Source organism: Macadamia integrifolia, unplaced genomic scaffold (genome assembly GCF_013358625.1).
Source record: "Macadamia integrifolia cultivar HAES 741 unplaced genomic scaffold, SCU_Mint_v3 scaffold527, whole genome shotgun sequence".
NCBI lineage: Eukaryota > Viridiplantae > Streptophyta > Magnoliopsida > Proteales > Proteaceae > Macadamia > Macadamia integrifolia.
The window spans coordinates 166,637-184,371 of NW_024870473.1; the positions used below are offsets into that span (position 1 = coordinate 166,637).

Genomic DNA, 17,735 nt, shown 5'->3' on the forward strand with positions numbered 1-17,735 from the left:
TAAATGCAGCTGGCTCCCCTCCTCCACTGGGATCTTCTCCTCTGCCTTTGTTTTGTCCCACATCCGTACCTCTTCCCTTGTTGTCCTTTAGCATTAGTTGGTCTGGTTTAAAGGCCATATTCCCCATCACAGTTTCTCCCTCTGGCGTTGCCTTTCCAATTGCCTCCCTACCCAATCCTTCCTTATCCACCGTCAGATTCCTATTAATCCTTCTTGTTGCCTCTGCCTTTAGGGTGTGGAAAGCATCCCCCATCTTTTCTTCTCTTGCCCCTTAACTTCCTTTGTCTGGAAGCATGTCCTCTCCAAGTGTTGGCCGGCTAGGAGACCCATCCTTCCGTTTCTTAAAAAATGGAATTGGATCGACATGACCTTCTCGGGCTCCTCTATCTATGACACCGTCGGTAAATTGGCTTTATCTGAAACCATCAATCACCTATGGATGGAGCGCAACATTCGTAAATGGACCCCCAAATCTCTCTCTCTGGATAAGATTTGGAAAGCTATCTACTTTGATGTTACCACCAAAATCCATACCCTCCATGGCCGCCCTGTCACCAACTCCCTTAGAAACACCCATATCATCACTTCTTACAACGTGAGGGTGGATCTCATCCCTCCATCTGGTGTCATCATGGACTCCCCCCCCCCTTTTCCCTAGTTGAGGCCCTCACCTCCTCATCTCGCGATGATTTTGGTTGTTATTTTGAATGTTATATTGGCTTTAGTTGTTCTATTATTTTGTTTCCTGTTCAGTTTTAGTTTTGGTTAGTTTTAGTTTTGATTGCCCCCTTGGGTTGGATTTTCCTTGTTGGCTTAAGCCTTCTCCTCCCCCCTTCCCTTTGTATATTCTTCCTCTTGCTTGGTAACAAATTATTTATTCATCCAAAAAAAAAACTTATTAAACAGCTTTGTTAGCTAAGAAATCACGTTGTATCCTAGGCACAGCACTTTCACACTTCAATTGGGATCTCATTTGGCCCAGGTGTTTCACCTACCTTCATCCTTAATAGGGCCTCTTTAACTTCGATTTCGCCAACCTGTAGTAGTTGTCCTTGAGGTGGATTGGTTTGATGTCCAATTCCATCCTAACAGTCAAGGTTTATCCATTTAGCAATTTGCAAAAATAATTCTCCCATCACTTCGTAATGTCCTCATCCCGTACAAGTACTCTTCCATCCTATTTGAATACCTCCCTATTTGAATAAAAATAAAATAGTTTAAAAAATAAAATTCCAAAAGGATAAAAAGTCAATCCTCCAGTCTATTCCATCCTAACAATCAAGGTTTATCCATTTAGTAATTTGCAAAAATAATTCCCCCATCGCTTCATAATGTCCTCATCCCATACAAGTACTCTTCCATCCTATTTGAATACCTCCCTATTTGAATCCAATAAAAATAGTTTAAAAAATAAAATGATAAATGATAAAAAGTTAATCCTCTAGTCCAAGAACAAAAATTGGATTTTTTTTTTTTTTTGTAGGGGCGATTTTCAACATTCAGATGCTTGGGTTTTCTCAGTTTTGAAAATTTCATACATCTTGTCATGGTAAGAACATTGTTGTAACCAAACTGAGGTAAAATAATCTTTTGTTTGATATCCATATTATTATTTTCATTCAGGCGATTTTAACAGCATTCATGCATTCTAAAATTAGTTTGACCAGAATATAACTTTGCCATTATAACTTAGATTTTAAATAATCTTAGACTTGTTGGAAATGTAATTTTGTGCTCTACCTAATACAAAAAGTCTCGAGTAAAAATAAAATCATCTGACCAATCAAACTTATTAGAGAACAAGAACATTTCTCTAAATGTAATTTTTTTATGACTTGATTAATGTAAATTTTTTTGTGACTAGATGTGGCTTAATGTTGATTTTTATTATTAATATATAGCATACTAAATAATGTTAGAAAATAGGGAAAACAACCACGCATTTAATTGGGGTCACTACTGCTTTTTTTCTATGTTCAGCAAAGTATATTAAGATATAAAAGGATGTACAGGATTGTAGTTAAGGGCATTCCCAGACTTAACAAAAGAATAAAATTTTCCTGACACTCCACCTATGGCATCGCCATCAGCAGAGTAGGAAAACCTAAAACTGGCAAGACAGTAACCTTCGGCAATGCCATCAGCAGATCCCCTACACCAGAATCATACAGAGATAAATCAAGGCTGAAGTGACAATTTGGATAAGGGAACCAAATACTAGTATATTACACTTCAGAGAATGCACCCCTCTCGGCCAAAAGATCAGCCACCAAATTAATATCTCTAAAGCAATGACTGGCTGTCCAATATAAAAAGGCCAAATCATTAGAGTAGTGTCGCCAATTGATGTGATCTGAGGTTCCAATAACCCATTTTTGATCGCCTATGGGCCCACCCAGATATTAAATACCACAAGGAAGGTTGTAATAAACCAGAATTTTCAACAGGTCCTTAGGTAAGCTAAGTGGGGCAAAGACACAAAAGGAATTACACATTTTCACTTCCATTGGACTCCTACAAGATCTACACATTCAAAGCTTAGGAAATGTAAAGTTCTTTCTCCAAAACCAGGTAAAATTTTTAGAACAATTCGGCGGTTACTGCCAAACAAAGGTGCAACGCTAAAACAATGTCATGTCCTAATATTTTTTCATTTTTATGTTCTAAGCATGTTTATTAACCTTAAAATAAGTTACCCACCAAGTTTCAGGTCAAAATATGGCTGTTTGACCAACGAAATAGCCAACTGAAACAATAAAAAAAAATACACCATTTCGGCCAAAATTTCGCCGAAACGAAACGAAACTTCAGTTTCTGAACCCACCGAAACACCAAAAAGAAACTAGATTTCGAACCTTGCTTGCTACTACTGGCCCCCTTGGGAGACCTATTTTCATTACGACGTGTGCCCCCCACTACCCCAACCATCTTTGAAAGCCTTGGACCACTGCCTGCTCCCTGCTTGCCAGCCACCCACCACCAGAAAGCCCCTTTGATCCCCACCAAATCCAAGCACCCCCCATAAACCCGAAGCCTTCCACCCCAACTATGTCCAATCCTTAACCCAGAAGACTTGCTCTCCTCAACTATCTCCTATCCGTAAATACCATCATCGCAAGAGAAGCTCTTCTACTGCTAGCCAACGGCATTCCTTCTGCTCCTCAAAGCAACCGATCCCACCATCCTCTCCCCCCAAATGACCCCTTGGTCTATTTGGAATGTCTGGGGGCTTAACTCCTCGACGAAAAATGTCTCCACCCAATCCCTCCTTAAATCCTCCCATTTCCCTCTCTACTGTCTTCTAGAAACTAGAGTCCTTAATCCAAATACTTCCCGCATTGCCTCCTCTATTGCTTCTTCTTTGTCATTCCTTGCCAATTATGCCAATTGCCCCAATGGTCGAATCTGGATCCTTTGGGACCCTCTTCTCCTCAATATCTCTTCCCTTGATGCCTCATCCCAATATGTCCATCTCTCTATCTTCGATCCCTCGAGGGCTAATAGATGTTTCCTCACTATCGTTTATGCCCTTAATCCTGCATCTGAGGCTCCCCTCATGGAATAACCTTCGATCCCTAGCCCCGTCTGTTGACTCCTCCCCTTGGGGTCTTGCCGGTGATTTTAATGTCGTTAGACTTGGTCATGAAAAAGTTGGAGGCGATCCCATTGACCTCCTCTCTATTGAGGCCTTCAACGATTGTCTTGAGGACATTGGCATGAATAACCTCCATTGGTCAAGTTCGAAGTTTACCTGGAATAATCGTCGAAGTGGCACTAATCGTGTGGTGTGCAAACCAAACAGGGTGCTTGTGAACGGAGCTTGGCTTGACTCCTTCCCCTCCTCCTAATACGACTTTCGACTTGCCCAACATCTCTAATCACTGTCCCATCTCTCTCCTGATTCATCCTTCAACCTCTTTCGGCCCCAAGCCCTTCAAGTTCTTTGACATGTGGTCCCTCCACAAGGATTTCATTCCCCTGGTTCATGAGGCATAGTGTATCCCAGTGCATGCCTTTTTCCCCCTGCACATCTCCTTTTCCAAGAAGCTTAGAAACGTCAAGGCAGCCCTTAAACTCTAGAACTCTCAGTGCTTCGACAACATCTCTGATAGGACCGCCTCCTTCAAGTCTAGTCTGGAAGCTATTAAGTCTAGGCTTTAGCTTGATCCTCTCAATACTTCCCTTGTCGAGGAAGAAAAGTCCCTCTCCTTGGAGCTTTCCCTACTCTTTACCCAGGAAGAAAGTTTCCTCAAATAGAATTCCCATATCAAGTGGCTGGAGCTTGGAAACTCCAACAGTGCTTTCTTCCACCGTTCTGTCAAAGCTCGTACTAATGCCAACTCCATCTCCTTCCTCTCTTCTAGGAATGGATCCTTGCTTCGCTCTCCCGAGGAGATCAAATCTGAGGCCTCTTCCTACTTCTCTAAGCTCTTTAATCCCCCGTCCCCTCTCACCCCCTCCTATCCATCAATCTCTAATCAACAAATTCATTTCCGGAGCACCTCATCCCCTCCCTTCAATCCATCCCCTCTAATGAAGAAATCACCTCTACTGTCCTCTCCCACAAGGGCAACAAAGCTCCTGGGCCTAATGGGTTCAGTGTGGGATTCTTCACCTCTTGTTGGGACATCATTAAAGATGACCTCATCCAACCAATTAGGAGTTTCTTTAACCCCAGCCAAATCAGTGGTGTTAATCACACCTTCCTTTGCCTTATCTTTAAGTCCAATGGTGCCTCTTCCATGCAGTAATTCAGACCCATTTCCCTCTGTAACTTGATTTACAAGTTCATTGCCAAAATCCTATCCCTCCGCATCCAGAAGGTCATTGACTCCCTTGTCAATCAAAAACAGTCTGTCTTTATCTCTGGGAGGAGCATAGCTAACAATATTATCTTGTGCCATGAAATTGTTCGTGGCTTCGAGTGCAAATCCCATGGTTCAACTTCTCTCCTTAAAATTGATATCCACAAGGCTTTTGATTCCACCCGTTGTGATTTCCTCTGTTACACCCTCCTCCAAATGTCCTTTCTGTCAAATTTTGTCCGAGGGATCTTTGCATGAATTTCCACCCCTCGGTTCTTTATTCTTGTCAATGGTAGCCCTGTAGGCTTTTTTCCCTCTTTAGTAAGAATCCGTCAGGGCTGCCCCTATCCCCCTTCCTCTTCTTCCCTTAGCCTGGAAGTTCTCTCCAGATCCATCCAATCATCCACTGATCTTCACATCATCTCCCTCATCCCCAAATGCAAATCTCTTTCACTAACCCATTTTTCTTTCGTGGATGATCTTATGATCTTTTCAAAAGCAGATCCCACCTCCATCTCCTCCATCATGTCCTCTCTTCTCCTCTTAGAGACCCTCTCAAACCTTAGCACTAATCTTCTTAAATCTCGTCTTTTCACCTCTGGGATCTCTGAAACTCTGAAAGCCTGCCTTCTTGATATCACGGGTTTCTCCCTCTGCTCCCTCCCTGTCAAATACCTTGGCGTCCCTCTCATTCCTGCCAGGCTTTCTGCCCATCATTGTACCCCAATCCTCGACCTCTTGCGGAAAAGACTTTAACTATGGAAGAGCAAGTTGTCCTATAGGGGTTGCCTTGAGCTCTCCAGATATGTGCTTCAATCCATGTACCTCTACTGGTCTGAGATCTTTGTTCTCCTTCCCCCAACCATCAAAGTTATTGAGTCTCTTATTAGCTCTTTTCTCTGAAAAGGATCCGACTCCACCAAGTTCCACCGCCCATCCAACTGGAGTTCTATCTGCCTCCCTAAAGCCGAGGCAGGTCTTGGCCTCAGGCCCATTAGAGACATGAATGCAGCTGGAATCCTCAAGCTGATCTATAGAATTGCTTCTTAAAAGAGCAGCATCTGGGTCTCGTGGGTCTACTCTTACCTCCTGAAATCCAACTCCATTTGGTCCACTGTTCTTGGTCTTGATTCCTCTTGGGTTTGGTAGGGCATCCTCCTCTTAAGACCATTGGCGCTAGAGGCTATCTGCTATTCCATCGGGAACGGAGCTTCTACTTCTCTTTGGCTGTATCCTTGGCACCCTTCCAAAGTCCTCCTTCATCTTCTTAGTCTCAGAATTGTTTACTCCTCAGGGTTGGACAGGATGGCTTTTGTCTCCTCCGTCCTCCTTAATGATGGATAGGCCCCCTCTCCACTTCCTCCTTCTCTGAACAGCATCTGGACCTCTCTTCCCGTTCTTCCCCCCAGGCATAGAGAGAGGGAGGACTCCATTCTCTAGAATCCTTCTCCTACCAAGACGTTCAGCTCTTCCTGTGCCTAGAACTTTGTTAGGACTAAAGCCCAACCTGCCCTTTAGTGCAAAGTCCTATGGTTCAAAGGCCACATCCCCCGCCACAGCTTCATAGCATGGCGGGCTCTCACCAACTGCCTCCCTACGCAGTCTATCCTCATCCATCGCCACATTCCAGTCCCCCCCTCTTTTTCTCCTGCACCTTCTCCTCTTCAATCTGGAAAAAAGTTCTTTCTAGCTATTGGCCCTCCAATAGAAGAGTTCTCACTCTTAGTAGGGAATGGTTTTGGATTGATAAGATCTTTCATGGCCCCACCATTTGTGACACTAGTTGGGAAGCTCGCCTTTTGTGCCACCATCAACCATATTTGGATGCAGAGGAACCTTCGAAGAAGGACGTCCAACTCCTGATCCTTTGAAAGGATTTGGAATGCCATCTCATTTGAGGTCTCCACCAAAATTGCTACCCTCCCGCCCCGCCGGGTCCCTGACTCCCCTAGAAATAGGCCTATTATTGATTCCTGGAATCTTACACCTTCTATTCTCCTCCCCCCTTCCCCTTGAGGGCTTGTATCCATTAGATCTTTTCTCCTTTTTTTGTTTGGGCTTGTTCCCTTAGCTGGCCGTGTGCCTTCCCCCCCCCTTTTCTTCCCTCGTATATTGTCTTCTTGGGTTAATATATATTTTATTCATTCAAAGAAAAAAAAAAAGACAAGGGAGGATAAGGAAAAGTAACGAGGGACAAATAGGGAAACTTAAACAAATAGAAACCAACAAGGAATAGGACAACTCACAAAACAAGGAGGCTGAACCAAAAAAAAGGGTAAACACGATCTATGAGGGACTCTTCTTCTTCCTAGCAAGAAGGAACCAAACAGCCTGCCAATATCATCTTCAACCTTCAACCTCCATGTGCAAACTAGGAGGTGGAAAACACTCAGCGAAGGGGGCATTAACCACGGCAGCAAATTAAAGCAACAAATAACTAATAAAAACAGAAGCAAATAGCATGAGTGTTCTATACACTGCTGCAATCATTACAACCAGAAGCCAGAACCAGCAGAAGAACCATCAAATCAGGATGATCGAACAAGAAGTAACCAGCAGAAGCAAACCAGGCGTAGCATTGATAAACCAAATCAGATATGGAGGCCAAGGCGAAACCAAGAGAAGACACCTCGATCGATTCCAAAACCCTTCCAGATGCAAATCTTGCTTTTGAGAATCAAATAGAAGACGCAAAGCTCACTCTCGAAGGACGCCAATAGAAAATAGAGTCAAATCACTGATACCAGAGGGATACGGCAAACACACCATGTACCCAACAGACTGCAGAAGACTTCTTCCTCGCAACTCACAACCTACCGACGACAAAACCATAGCAGCAGATATGATTGAAACAGCAGGACTTTTTTAATAGCAATAATCTAATGCAGAGTTGCCTTTTTTTTTTCTTTTCTTTTTTTTTCTTCTTCTTCTTCTTCTTCTTCTTCAGGCCTCTGATACCATGTAAAGATTTGAAAACCAGAATCAAAGAAGAAATAAAAGAGACACAAAGAGATTGGTGTAACTTGGGAGTCACAACTGTGTGGTTGGGATGACCCCTTTCATTCAATATAAAAACTAGCTATTACAATGTCATAACACAAATAGGAAAGTATAAGGCATAATCAAAAAAGGAAACTAACTCTAACTTAGCTAACAACTATCTAAACCTAATAGGACACTAACAACAATTTATCAAATATAATCCCACAGTATGGAGGTCTATGGTCACCCATAGCCCTCCAACCGATACATGCTCTCATATACTCTTACTAGATATAAATAAACAAAAATAACATAAGACAGTTCAGCCTGGGCTGCGCTCAAGTCCATTTGCATTTGGTAGTAAGCAAAACATGGAAACATGGATATCAAAAGATCAAGATACTTATTCTTGAGGCACGAATACCCACTTCCCCCTTATCCCAAGATTAGAAAAACAAAAAAGGAAACAAAGCACTCTTTAAAGATAACCAACAAAAACTTACACTCCGATCATATTTGGTCTCTCAGTTGAAACATCCCACGCCAGAAGTGTACCCCGTCTGTCACCAATAAATATCCACTCCAAAGTTGGATGAAAAGCAAATGCACCAGCACCAATGAGCTTAATAGTATTATCAACTGTATCAAGGAACAAGGGAAACATAATACGAAAATATATCGCTTATTCAGAAAGATAGCATTTTCTAAGAGATATTTCTTATAAAGTTAATAGTTGAGACTAAATAAATTTGTAACCCATCTTACGTTGCAGTGTGTAATGAACGGCATAGGTATGGACGTTGTAAGCTCGAATCAAACCATCCCCATAAGCTACATACTGAAACCACACAAAATATTAGAAGTCTCCCCAATAACAGACAATCGGCCACTTCGACCTGAGTTGTGCACATTAGTGGCTAAGGTAAGGGCATCAAGATAATTTTAAGTTAAATTAAGCACATTACCAAGACAGGTAGGCGAGGATGACAAGCAAGATTAACAATTGGTTTTTTCAAATCTGTCTTTATTTTCGTTGGTGCCCTTCCCCCTTCAACAGTTCCAACCACTTTGTGCAGGCCAACCAATGAAAGGTTTAGACGAAATCATAAGGTGAAACAGATCACAAAAAATTATTAAGCAAAATTACAACCTGTTACACTCAGCCGCCTGTGGAAACCGAAAAAAACAACAGGCTGGAGAGGGGTCAATGCCATATGGACTTCTGTTTCTGAAGAAATTTGTTCCGTTTTCTTTTCAGGTGAATGTAACACGCAAGTCTGTTCAGTGTCGAAATCACAAGATCGGATTGTGCAATCCTAGAAGATAAAAGAAATTAGCTATAGGCCAACACACAAAATAAAAATTCCCACACTCAAAGGAAAAACAGTATGCAAGTCAAAGTTAAAAAACCCAAAAAAGAACAGCAAACAAACAAAAACAGAAGAAAACTGTCCAATCATCACAACAATCCAGACTAGAACAAAAAATATTCACTATACTACCAGCAGTTCCAAACCCATTGTGAGAAAAAGCACAGAAATTCGGGATAACATATATGCTCACAACCCTGTACACATACAAAGATATTAAATGAAAAGAAAAAAAAAATTAATATTACAACTTTCCCTAGAAATACCACTACTATTATAACAACTCAGCCTTATCCCACCTAAATGGGGTCGGCTACATGGATGCTTGCCATCTAATCAGATCTATTCAAACATCATACTAGATATAAGGCCTATACATGACTTTCCTCACCACTTATCCTAAGGTCATTTTAGATCAGCCCCAAGCTCTTTTAGTTCCTTTAATCTGAATCAAATCACTCCTCCGAACTGGAGCATCCAAAGCCTTCGTTGCTATGCCACCTCAAACGAATTTCTCATAGCTTATCATGTGTCAGAGCTACACACAAACCAGTTCTAACATGATCATTCCTTACTTCGTCCTTCCTAGTTTTACCATTCATCCATCTCAACATCCTCATTTCTGCTACACTGAGTTTATCTACATAATGCTTTCCAACTACCCAACATCCTGCACAAGGTTCAAGGTATCGGGTTCCGACCAGGTTTCGACCCTTCGGGAGACCGAAATTTCGGTCGAAACCTGGGAAATTTCGAGGAAACCAAGGAATTTTTCCCAGTTTGGTGGAAACTTAGGTTTTGACCCCCAAACAGTGTTTTTTTTTTTTTTACCTGATTTTTTGTATACATCCTATTTTAGACATTTCTAACACATTCATATCATTAGTCTCATAAAAAAAAAACACATAAAGTCATACATGTGTGGTGAACCAAAGGTTTAGTAATCATTACCATAATTGTCACGGCGTCAAATTGATCCAAGGCGGTGGAGGGGTGGCTAATCAATTTGGCGATGAATCGCCCGTTATGGCATTGCCATGGCGGTCAAATCGCCCATGTGTCATTTTTTATTTTTCCTATTTTCTGAAGTTATTTAGTATGCTACTTTTTTATTTCCCCCATTTTCTAAAGTTATTTAGCATGCTACAAGCCTACAGTATATACCCTATAACATATAAAACTAAAATTAAGCAACATCAAATCATCAAAAATCAACATAGCCCTATCAAAATCACCCTGTATTTTACAAAAAATCGACTGCCTAGTGAATCAGGCGTGACTTGGCGTCCATGGCACCATCCATGGCAATGCCATGAAAACACCTATCAGCCAATGGCGACCGCCGTTTGTGAGTCACGTAAATTGTAGCACTGCCACGAACTTCTTTTTCCGCCAGGATGCCAAATCGCCACCTAGGCGACGCCATGACAACTATGATCATTACACTGAGTTGTTGACTAAAATATGTTGTAAGTAAATGCATTTTCAAAAACAGAAAATAAAAAAAAAAAAAGCACTAACATGCAAAAAAAAATTCGGCCACCGTGTGTAGATCGGGTCCTCCTAAATAACATATAAAAAATTTATATAATTCTACTCTATTTACAAGTATATTCTTTAAGAAAATGAATTTTGGGAAGCTGGGACTTACCTTTTTGGTCCAAGCTGTCTTTCTTAAGTAGATGAAGCAAGAACCACCCTTAGATTCAACTTTGTTAGGCAAAATATGGAAATCTCCACTGTTTCCCCAAGTTTCCCACTCCTAGGAGAAAAAACTAAGTGAGGGTCAAATTTTTCTAAAGAAGGCTTGGATTTCTTTTCAAACTAACTTATATAGGACCTGGTTCAACCCTTTTGGGTGAACCAATTGGTTTGGTCGAAATTTTCCATGTTTCGATCAAAACATGTCGAAACATGGTGGAAACCTGTGACTTTTAAAAGTCAAAGGACATATTATTTCGACCCTTGGGGATACGGTTAAAACCTACGAAATTTCGTAGGTTTCGATCGAGTTCTTGAACCATGATTCTACACCATATCATAGCCGGTCGTATGACTATCCTATAAAATTTTCATTTAAGTTTCAAAGGAATATGTCAAATGCACCTCTCGATTTCATCCATCTTATTTTAATTCTTTTTAAAACATCATCCATTATATCACCTTCTTTACTTGTGATTGAGCCCAGATACCTAAAATTATCACTTTGCAAAACCTCCCTCTCATCAATTTTCACCACCTCATTATCTGTTCTCTTGTAACTAATTTGTCCTACTTATCTTAAAACCTTTTTAATTTTAAAGTTAATCTCCACACTCCAACTTGGCATTAATCCATGCTTTTGTCTCATCCACCAAAACAATATCATTAACAGAACTGTGACTTCCTTGTCTTGCCTCGCCCGCCATCTGCTCTTCACGTTTACAAGCTTCCGCCAGCTCTTCTCCTGCCTACTTGCCTGCTACCATAATTATGACTTCCTTATCTTGCCTGTCTAGGCCCACACCCCCACTGCTTGCCATTGCCTCTTCTGTAGCTCCGGCATTGGAAGCCGCCCATGCTGCTGTCGATCCCCCAATCCTGCCGTCGCTGCTGCTATTCTTCTAGCCGATAATTCCCATCCCTCAACGACTAATGTTCCTTTGAGCTCCTCGCCCGCCTCTCTAGGAGCCTTGGTCCAGATGGAATTACCTGGCCTTGGAAGGCTCTCCTGTCACTAAAAATTCTCTAGCCTTAGAAGGCCCCAATCAGACTATCGTCGTCAATGATATATCTCTGGCCTTGGAAGGCCCCAACCGGACTGCATCATTAGCCGTTGTTCCCCTCTTTGGACAAGTGGCCAATGCCCCTATGCTCGCTGCCAATTTGACCTTGGGTGAACCTATCACAGTGCAAGATTCCTTGTCTACTCTCTTCGTATGCCCAGCTCCCTCGGCTATCTCGGCTAATCAGATTGCTACTGCTATTGAGCCTACGAGAACTGATCCCCATGATTCTGAATTAGTTACTTCAAGTTGTGAAGTTAATTACCAGCACCTTGTCCATTCAACCTCATCCCTGTCCCTTACCCCTGTTGCAATAGAAACTTCTCCCACTGGCCATTCCCCCTTGGTGAAGCCATCCAAAAAGAAGAAAAAATCCACTTCCACCTCTACCAAGTTGTCATCCACACTTAAGGTCAATCCAAATTCCACCACCTCTCCGGTCATTGGATATGCCCGTCGATCCTCTCTCCAGAGAATTTCCTCTGCTTCACATACTTTCTGCTCTATGGAGCAATTGCTGCCCACCTCTTTTGGTCTCCAATGATCCTCTGGAATATTTGGAATGTTTGAGGTCTCAACTCCTCGTCTAAACAAGCTGACATTAGATCCCACATCCGCTCCTCCCTCTCCAATCTCTGTTGCCTTCTTGAAACAAGAGTTCTTGAAGCTAATGCCCCGCGTATCATCTTTTCTATCACTTCATCCTGATCTCACATCTCCAATTACCTTTACAGTCCCAATGGCAGAATCTAGGTTCTCTGGGATCCTAATTCTCTCCTCATTAATGCCATCTCCTCCTCTGCCCAAGTAATTCACCTCTCCATCTCCCACCCCTCCGGTGCCCACATCTGTTACCTCTGTCATCTATACCCACAATCTTGCCCCTCGCAGGGCTTCCCTCTGGGCTGAGCTTTAATCCTTTAGCCGATCTACGGGTTCTAGCCCTAGGGGCATTGTGGGTGACTTCAAAGTCATCCGATTCAGCCATGAGAAGCACGGAGGAAACCCCATTGATCACCATGTAGTTGATTCCTTCAATGACTGCATTAAGGACCTTAGCCTTAATGATCTTCGATGGTCAGGAGTTAAGCTAACCTGGCACAACAGAAGGTCTGGTAGCCTCCATATGGCTTACAAACTGGATACAGCCTTACTCAATGAAGCATGGCTTGACCCCTTTCCATCCTCCCATGCTTGCTTTGAGCTCCCGGGGACTTCTGATCACAACCCTCTCTCTATCCACGTCCTCCCCTTCCGCTCCTTCGGTCCAAAGCCCTTTAAGTTCTTTGATATGTGGGTCTCCACGGTCTCACCCTGAGTTCCTTCCTTTAGTGATGAATGCTTGGACCATTCCCATTAACCCCTCCCTTTCTCCCCTCATTGCCCTAGCCAAGATGCTCAAGAATGTCGAGGCCTCCCTCAGGATCTGGACTTCTTCCACCTTTGGCAATATCTCTTCTCGCGTCTCATCTTGTCGAGATAGGCTCTCCTCCATCCAAGCCAGAATCCAGTCTGATCTCCTCAGCCCCTCCCTCGTGCTGAGGAAAAGTCTTTGGCTACTAAGCTCTCCCTACTTCTAAGTCAGGAGGAAAGTTTTCTCCGTCAGAAAGCCCGCATCAAATGGCTCAACTTTGGAGACTCAAACACTGCCTACTTTCACAGGTCTCTCAAGGCTCGCAATAATGCGAACTCTATCCCCAAGCTCATCTCTTCCTCTAGCATCGAGATCCTCAACCCGGTGGACATCAAAGCCGAAGTTGTCTCTCACTTCCAGAGCATTCTTCACCCTCCCCCGTCGGCTCCCCCACCCCCTATTCCTCACCTTCTTAATAAATTTGTCCCTAAAGACCAGTTCCTTACCTTTAGTCCATTCTTTCTGAGGAAGAAATTCCGTCGGTTATCCTCTCCCGTAAGGCCAATAAAGCCCCTAGGCCCAAGCCCTGGCCCTGACAGTTTGAGGATGGGGTTCTTCTCCTCTTATTGGAACATTATCCGGTATGATCTTATCCATGTTGTTCGGAGTTTTTTCCTGAATCCCAACTAGATTCGTGGAGTCCACCATACCTTCCTCTGTCTCATTCCCAAAAAGGAGGGAGCGGTCTCCATGAATGATTTCAGGCCAATCTCCTTATGCAATTTGCTCTATAAATTTGTGGCTAAGATTCTCTCCAACAAAATCAAAGAAGTCATTAGCATCCTTGTCAGTCCTAATCAATCAGCTGAGTTGGGACTTCGTATCCAGAGTCCTCACCATATCTTTCCCTCCATCCTTTGTTCACTGGATCTACAACTGTATTTCCTCTCCCATGTTCTTTGTCCTCGTTAATGGTGGCCCTGCTGGTTATTTTCCTTCTAAGAGAGGAATTAGGAAAGGTTTCCCTCTCTCTCCCTTTTTTTTCCCTCTCCCTGTAGGTCCTGTCTAGATCCATCCAATCGGCCACGGACCTCCACTTGATCTCTCCTATTCCCAAGTGCAAATCCAACCTTCTCACTCACCTTACTTTCACTGACGAATTATGATCTTCTCCAAAGCTGATCCTCTCTCCATCTCCACCATTATGGATTCTCTTCGATCCTTCGAGAATCTCTTTGGTCTTAGCATCAACTTACTCAAATCTAACCTCTTCCTTTCTGGAGTCTCCCCTGACTTCCAAGATCACCTGCTTGGCATTAGTGGATTCTCCTTGGGGTCCCTACCTGTTAAGTACCTGGGTCTCCCTCTCATCTCCTCCAGGCTCTCCTCCTATCATCACTCCCCCTTGCTGGACATCCTGAGGAAGAAGCTCCAGCTCTGGAAAGGCAAGTTGCTCTCTTATGCTGGCCACCTTACCCTCATCCGTTCGGTTCTCCAATCCACGTATCTTTACTGGTCTGGTGTCTACTCCCTTCCGGCCACCACCATCAAAACCATTGAAGGAATCTTCTACTCCTTCCTTTGGAAAGGGGCGGATACCTCCAGGTTCCTGCACCCTCTTAGTTGGAGCAAGATCTGCCTTCCCAAAGCGGAAGGGGGTCTTGGCATTCGGAGAATCCAAGATGTCAATTCAGCAGGTATTCTCAAGCTCATTTAGAAAATTGTATCCAAACACAAGAGCATCTGGGTTGACTGAATCCACTCCTACCACCTCAAGCACCACCCTCTTTGGATTGTCCCGGTTCCTCCGAACAGTTCTTGGATCTAGAGGAAAATTCTCTCTCTTCATCCTCTGGCTCTTAATGCCATATCATTTTCCATTGGAAATGGCTAGACTACTTCCTTATGGATGGACCCTTGGCACCCAGCTGGAATCCTGGCCTCCTTAGTCTCCCCAAGAACCATTTATGCCTCTAGTATTCCCAAAGGTGCCACTGTGTCTAGCATCTTGTCCCCTCCTCCTTCTCCCCCCCTTCTTAACCTCTGGTCCTCCCTCCCTCCTCTTCCTCCTGGACACCGTGGTAGAGAGGACAAATGCAACTAGATCCACTCATCCAATGGGATGTTTTCTTCTACCTCGGCTTGGTCTTTTGTTCGATCCTCCGGTCTTATGGTTCCTTGGTGTAACCTTGTTTGGTTCAAGGGCCACATTCCTCGCCATAGTTTTACTCTTTGGAGAAGTCTCTCCAACTGTCTTCCCACCCAGGCCTTCCTCATCCACCGCCATATCCCCATATCCTCCTCCTGTTGTCTTTGTCCCCATGACTCTGAGGATATTCCTCACCTCTTCTTCTCTTGCCCCTTTTCCTCCTCCATATGGAAATTGGTCCTCTCCAAGGGCTGGCCTTCTTCGAGGCCTATTCTTCCTTTTGACAGAGAGTGGATTTGGATTGACATGGCCTTCTCAGGATCCCATATCTGTGATACTATTGGGAAGCTAGCTTTTTTGGCTACCATCAATCATATCTGAATGGAGCACAACATCCGAAGATGGTCTTCCAACTCCCGATCCTTTGATGAGATTTGGAAAGCAATCTCCTTTGATGTTTCCTCCAAACTCCAGTCCCTCCCTCACAAACCTGTGCCCAATTCCGTCAGAAACAGTCATATCATTGCCTCTTGGAACCTTCACATTGACACCTTCCCCCATCCTTAGCCTCCCCCCCCCCTTTTTGGAACCTTCGCATTGTGCCCTTTTTTCTTCTTGGTTTAGCTAGGTTTTTCCTGCTTGCTAATCCGATTCTGGATCTTGTTTAGTTGTATTTGTTTGGGTCTTCTTTGTTTGGCTAGCCATGGACTATTCTTCCCCACCCCTTCTCCCCCCCTTGTACATTCTTCCTCTTGGTAATGAATTTATTTATTCATCCAAAAAAATATCATTAACAGAAAACATACACCAAGGAACCTCATCTTGAATATCTCTAGTTAATTCATCCATCATAAGCACAAATAAATAGTGGTTTAAAACGGATCATTTATGTAACCCAATTGTAATTGAGAATTCACTACCTGGACCCCCTCCAGAGTTCTTACACTAGTCACCACACCATTATACAAACCTTTAATTATGTCACATATTTACTTGAAACACTTCTCTTCTCTAGTATTGGCTAAATTAACTTTTTAGGGGCTCTATCATAAGCTTTTTCTAGGTCTATAAAGACCATATGGAGATCCTTTTTACAAACTCCATTAGTCTCCGAGGTAAGTAAATATCTTCTATCCTGGATCTTCTTAGCATAAAACCCAATGGGTTCTCTGTAATACTAGTTTTCTTCTCAGGTGGATTTCAATTAACCTCCCCCATAATTTCATAGTATGATGGATTAGTTTTATGCCTCTATAGTTATTGTAGCTCTATCACATTTCTTTATGACTCATTAGTTTTATGCCTCTATAGTTATAGCTCTGAATATCACGTTTCTTTTGTAAATCAGAACCACAATGTTTCTGCTCCATTCATCTGGCATTTTCCTTGTGAATGTTATTAACAGTTTGGTTAGCCAAAATAAACCAAGAATACCACTACTTTTCCCAAAACACCATTTCTAAGCATTAAGAAACAAAAGTTAATTTCATCTCTGCAAATGAACGCAACAAAGGCATAAAAGATCTCCATGAATTTCAAATTATTGTAAGTGCAGTTTTTACAGCACTCTTCTACCTAGAACATCAAGTATTGAGGAGAAATCAGCAACTCCTTAAAATCCAACAACATTTTCTTTTTTTATGTTAACAAAACATTACTAAAGGAATAGGATAGCTAATGCCTTGAAATTCTTCCAAAGCTCTAAAAAATAAACTCAATATACTCATCCACCAAACCACCACCACACCCCCCCCCCAAGGAAAAAAGGAAAGAAAGAAGCCCGACAGATTGCAATACAAACCCCTATGAAGAAATAGAGTTCTAGTACAATATGTCTGTCTATCAACAAGAATCTACCATCATTCAAATGGTCCACCAGAAGACGTACAGCAAAAAGGAATCATCCAATATCAGAATGTCTGAGAATAGAAGTTTCTTAAGTAAAAATTGTCAACAGTCCCTTTTTAGAATCTGCCTTCTTGTCACAGTCCTCCTTTAATCTTGGCTGTTAAATTGTTATCTCACTTCTCTTGCTGCATACTTTTTCCAAATATTTTCATTTTCCCCTTCTTCAACTCTTCTTTCAATGCCTCAGCTTGCAAATTTAAGACAAACAGAGACATACTATGTACAGGACACTGCTTTCTACCACTACCATCAGTGAGAACTTAAAACCTTCGAGCCACAAGCACTCAAACCTGAGCAAAAATGACATTTTCAACACAAAAATTTGCTTCAGTATAGGCTTGTGATTTGATAACAGTAACAGTGCCTCTTGAATGACATTTCACGCATGTCCCTCCCATTCCC

The 17,735-nt window shown here is 42.6% G+C and overlaps 1 protein-coding gene across 4 annotated transcripts in view; it reads right to left on the reverse strand.

Annotated features, from left to right (window-relative positions):
• The window catches only part of LOC122069057, a 134,664-nt gene that overhangs the window by 104,430 nt on the left and 12,499 nt on the right, over positions 1–17,735 (reverse strand). For 3 of the 4 annotated variants that reach the window (XM_042632993.1, XM_042632992.1, XM_042632995.1), the window contains exons 4-7: positions 8,938–9,103; positions 8,753–8,853; positions 8,553–8,625; positions 8,291–8,426 (exon numbers count right to left, since the gene is read on the reverse strand). In XM_042632993.1, coding sequence (XP_042488927.1) covers positions 8,291–8,426; positions 8,553–8,625; positions 8,753–8,853; positions 8,938–9,103 — 476 coding nt within the window. Of the gene's footprint in view, positions 1–8,290; positions 8,427–8,552; positions 8,626–8,752; positions 8,854–8,937; positions 9,104–17,735 lie in introns of those variants that run through there. The other variant, XM_042632994.1, reaches the window with a different exon arrangement.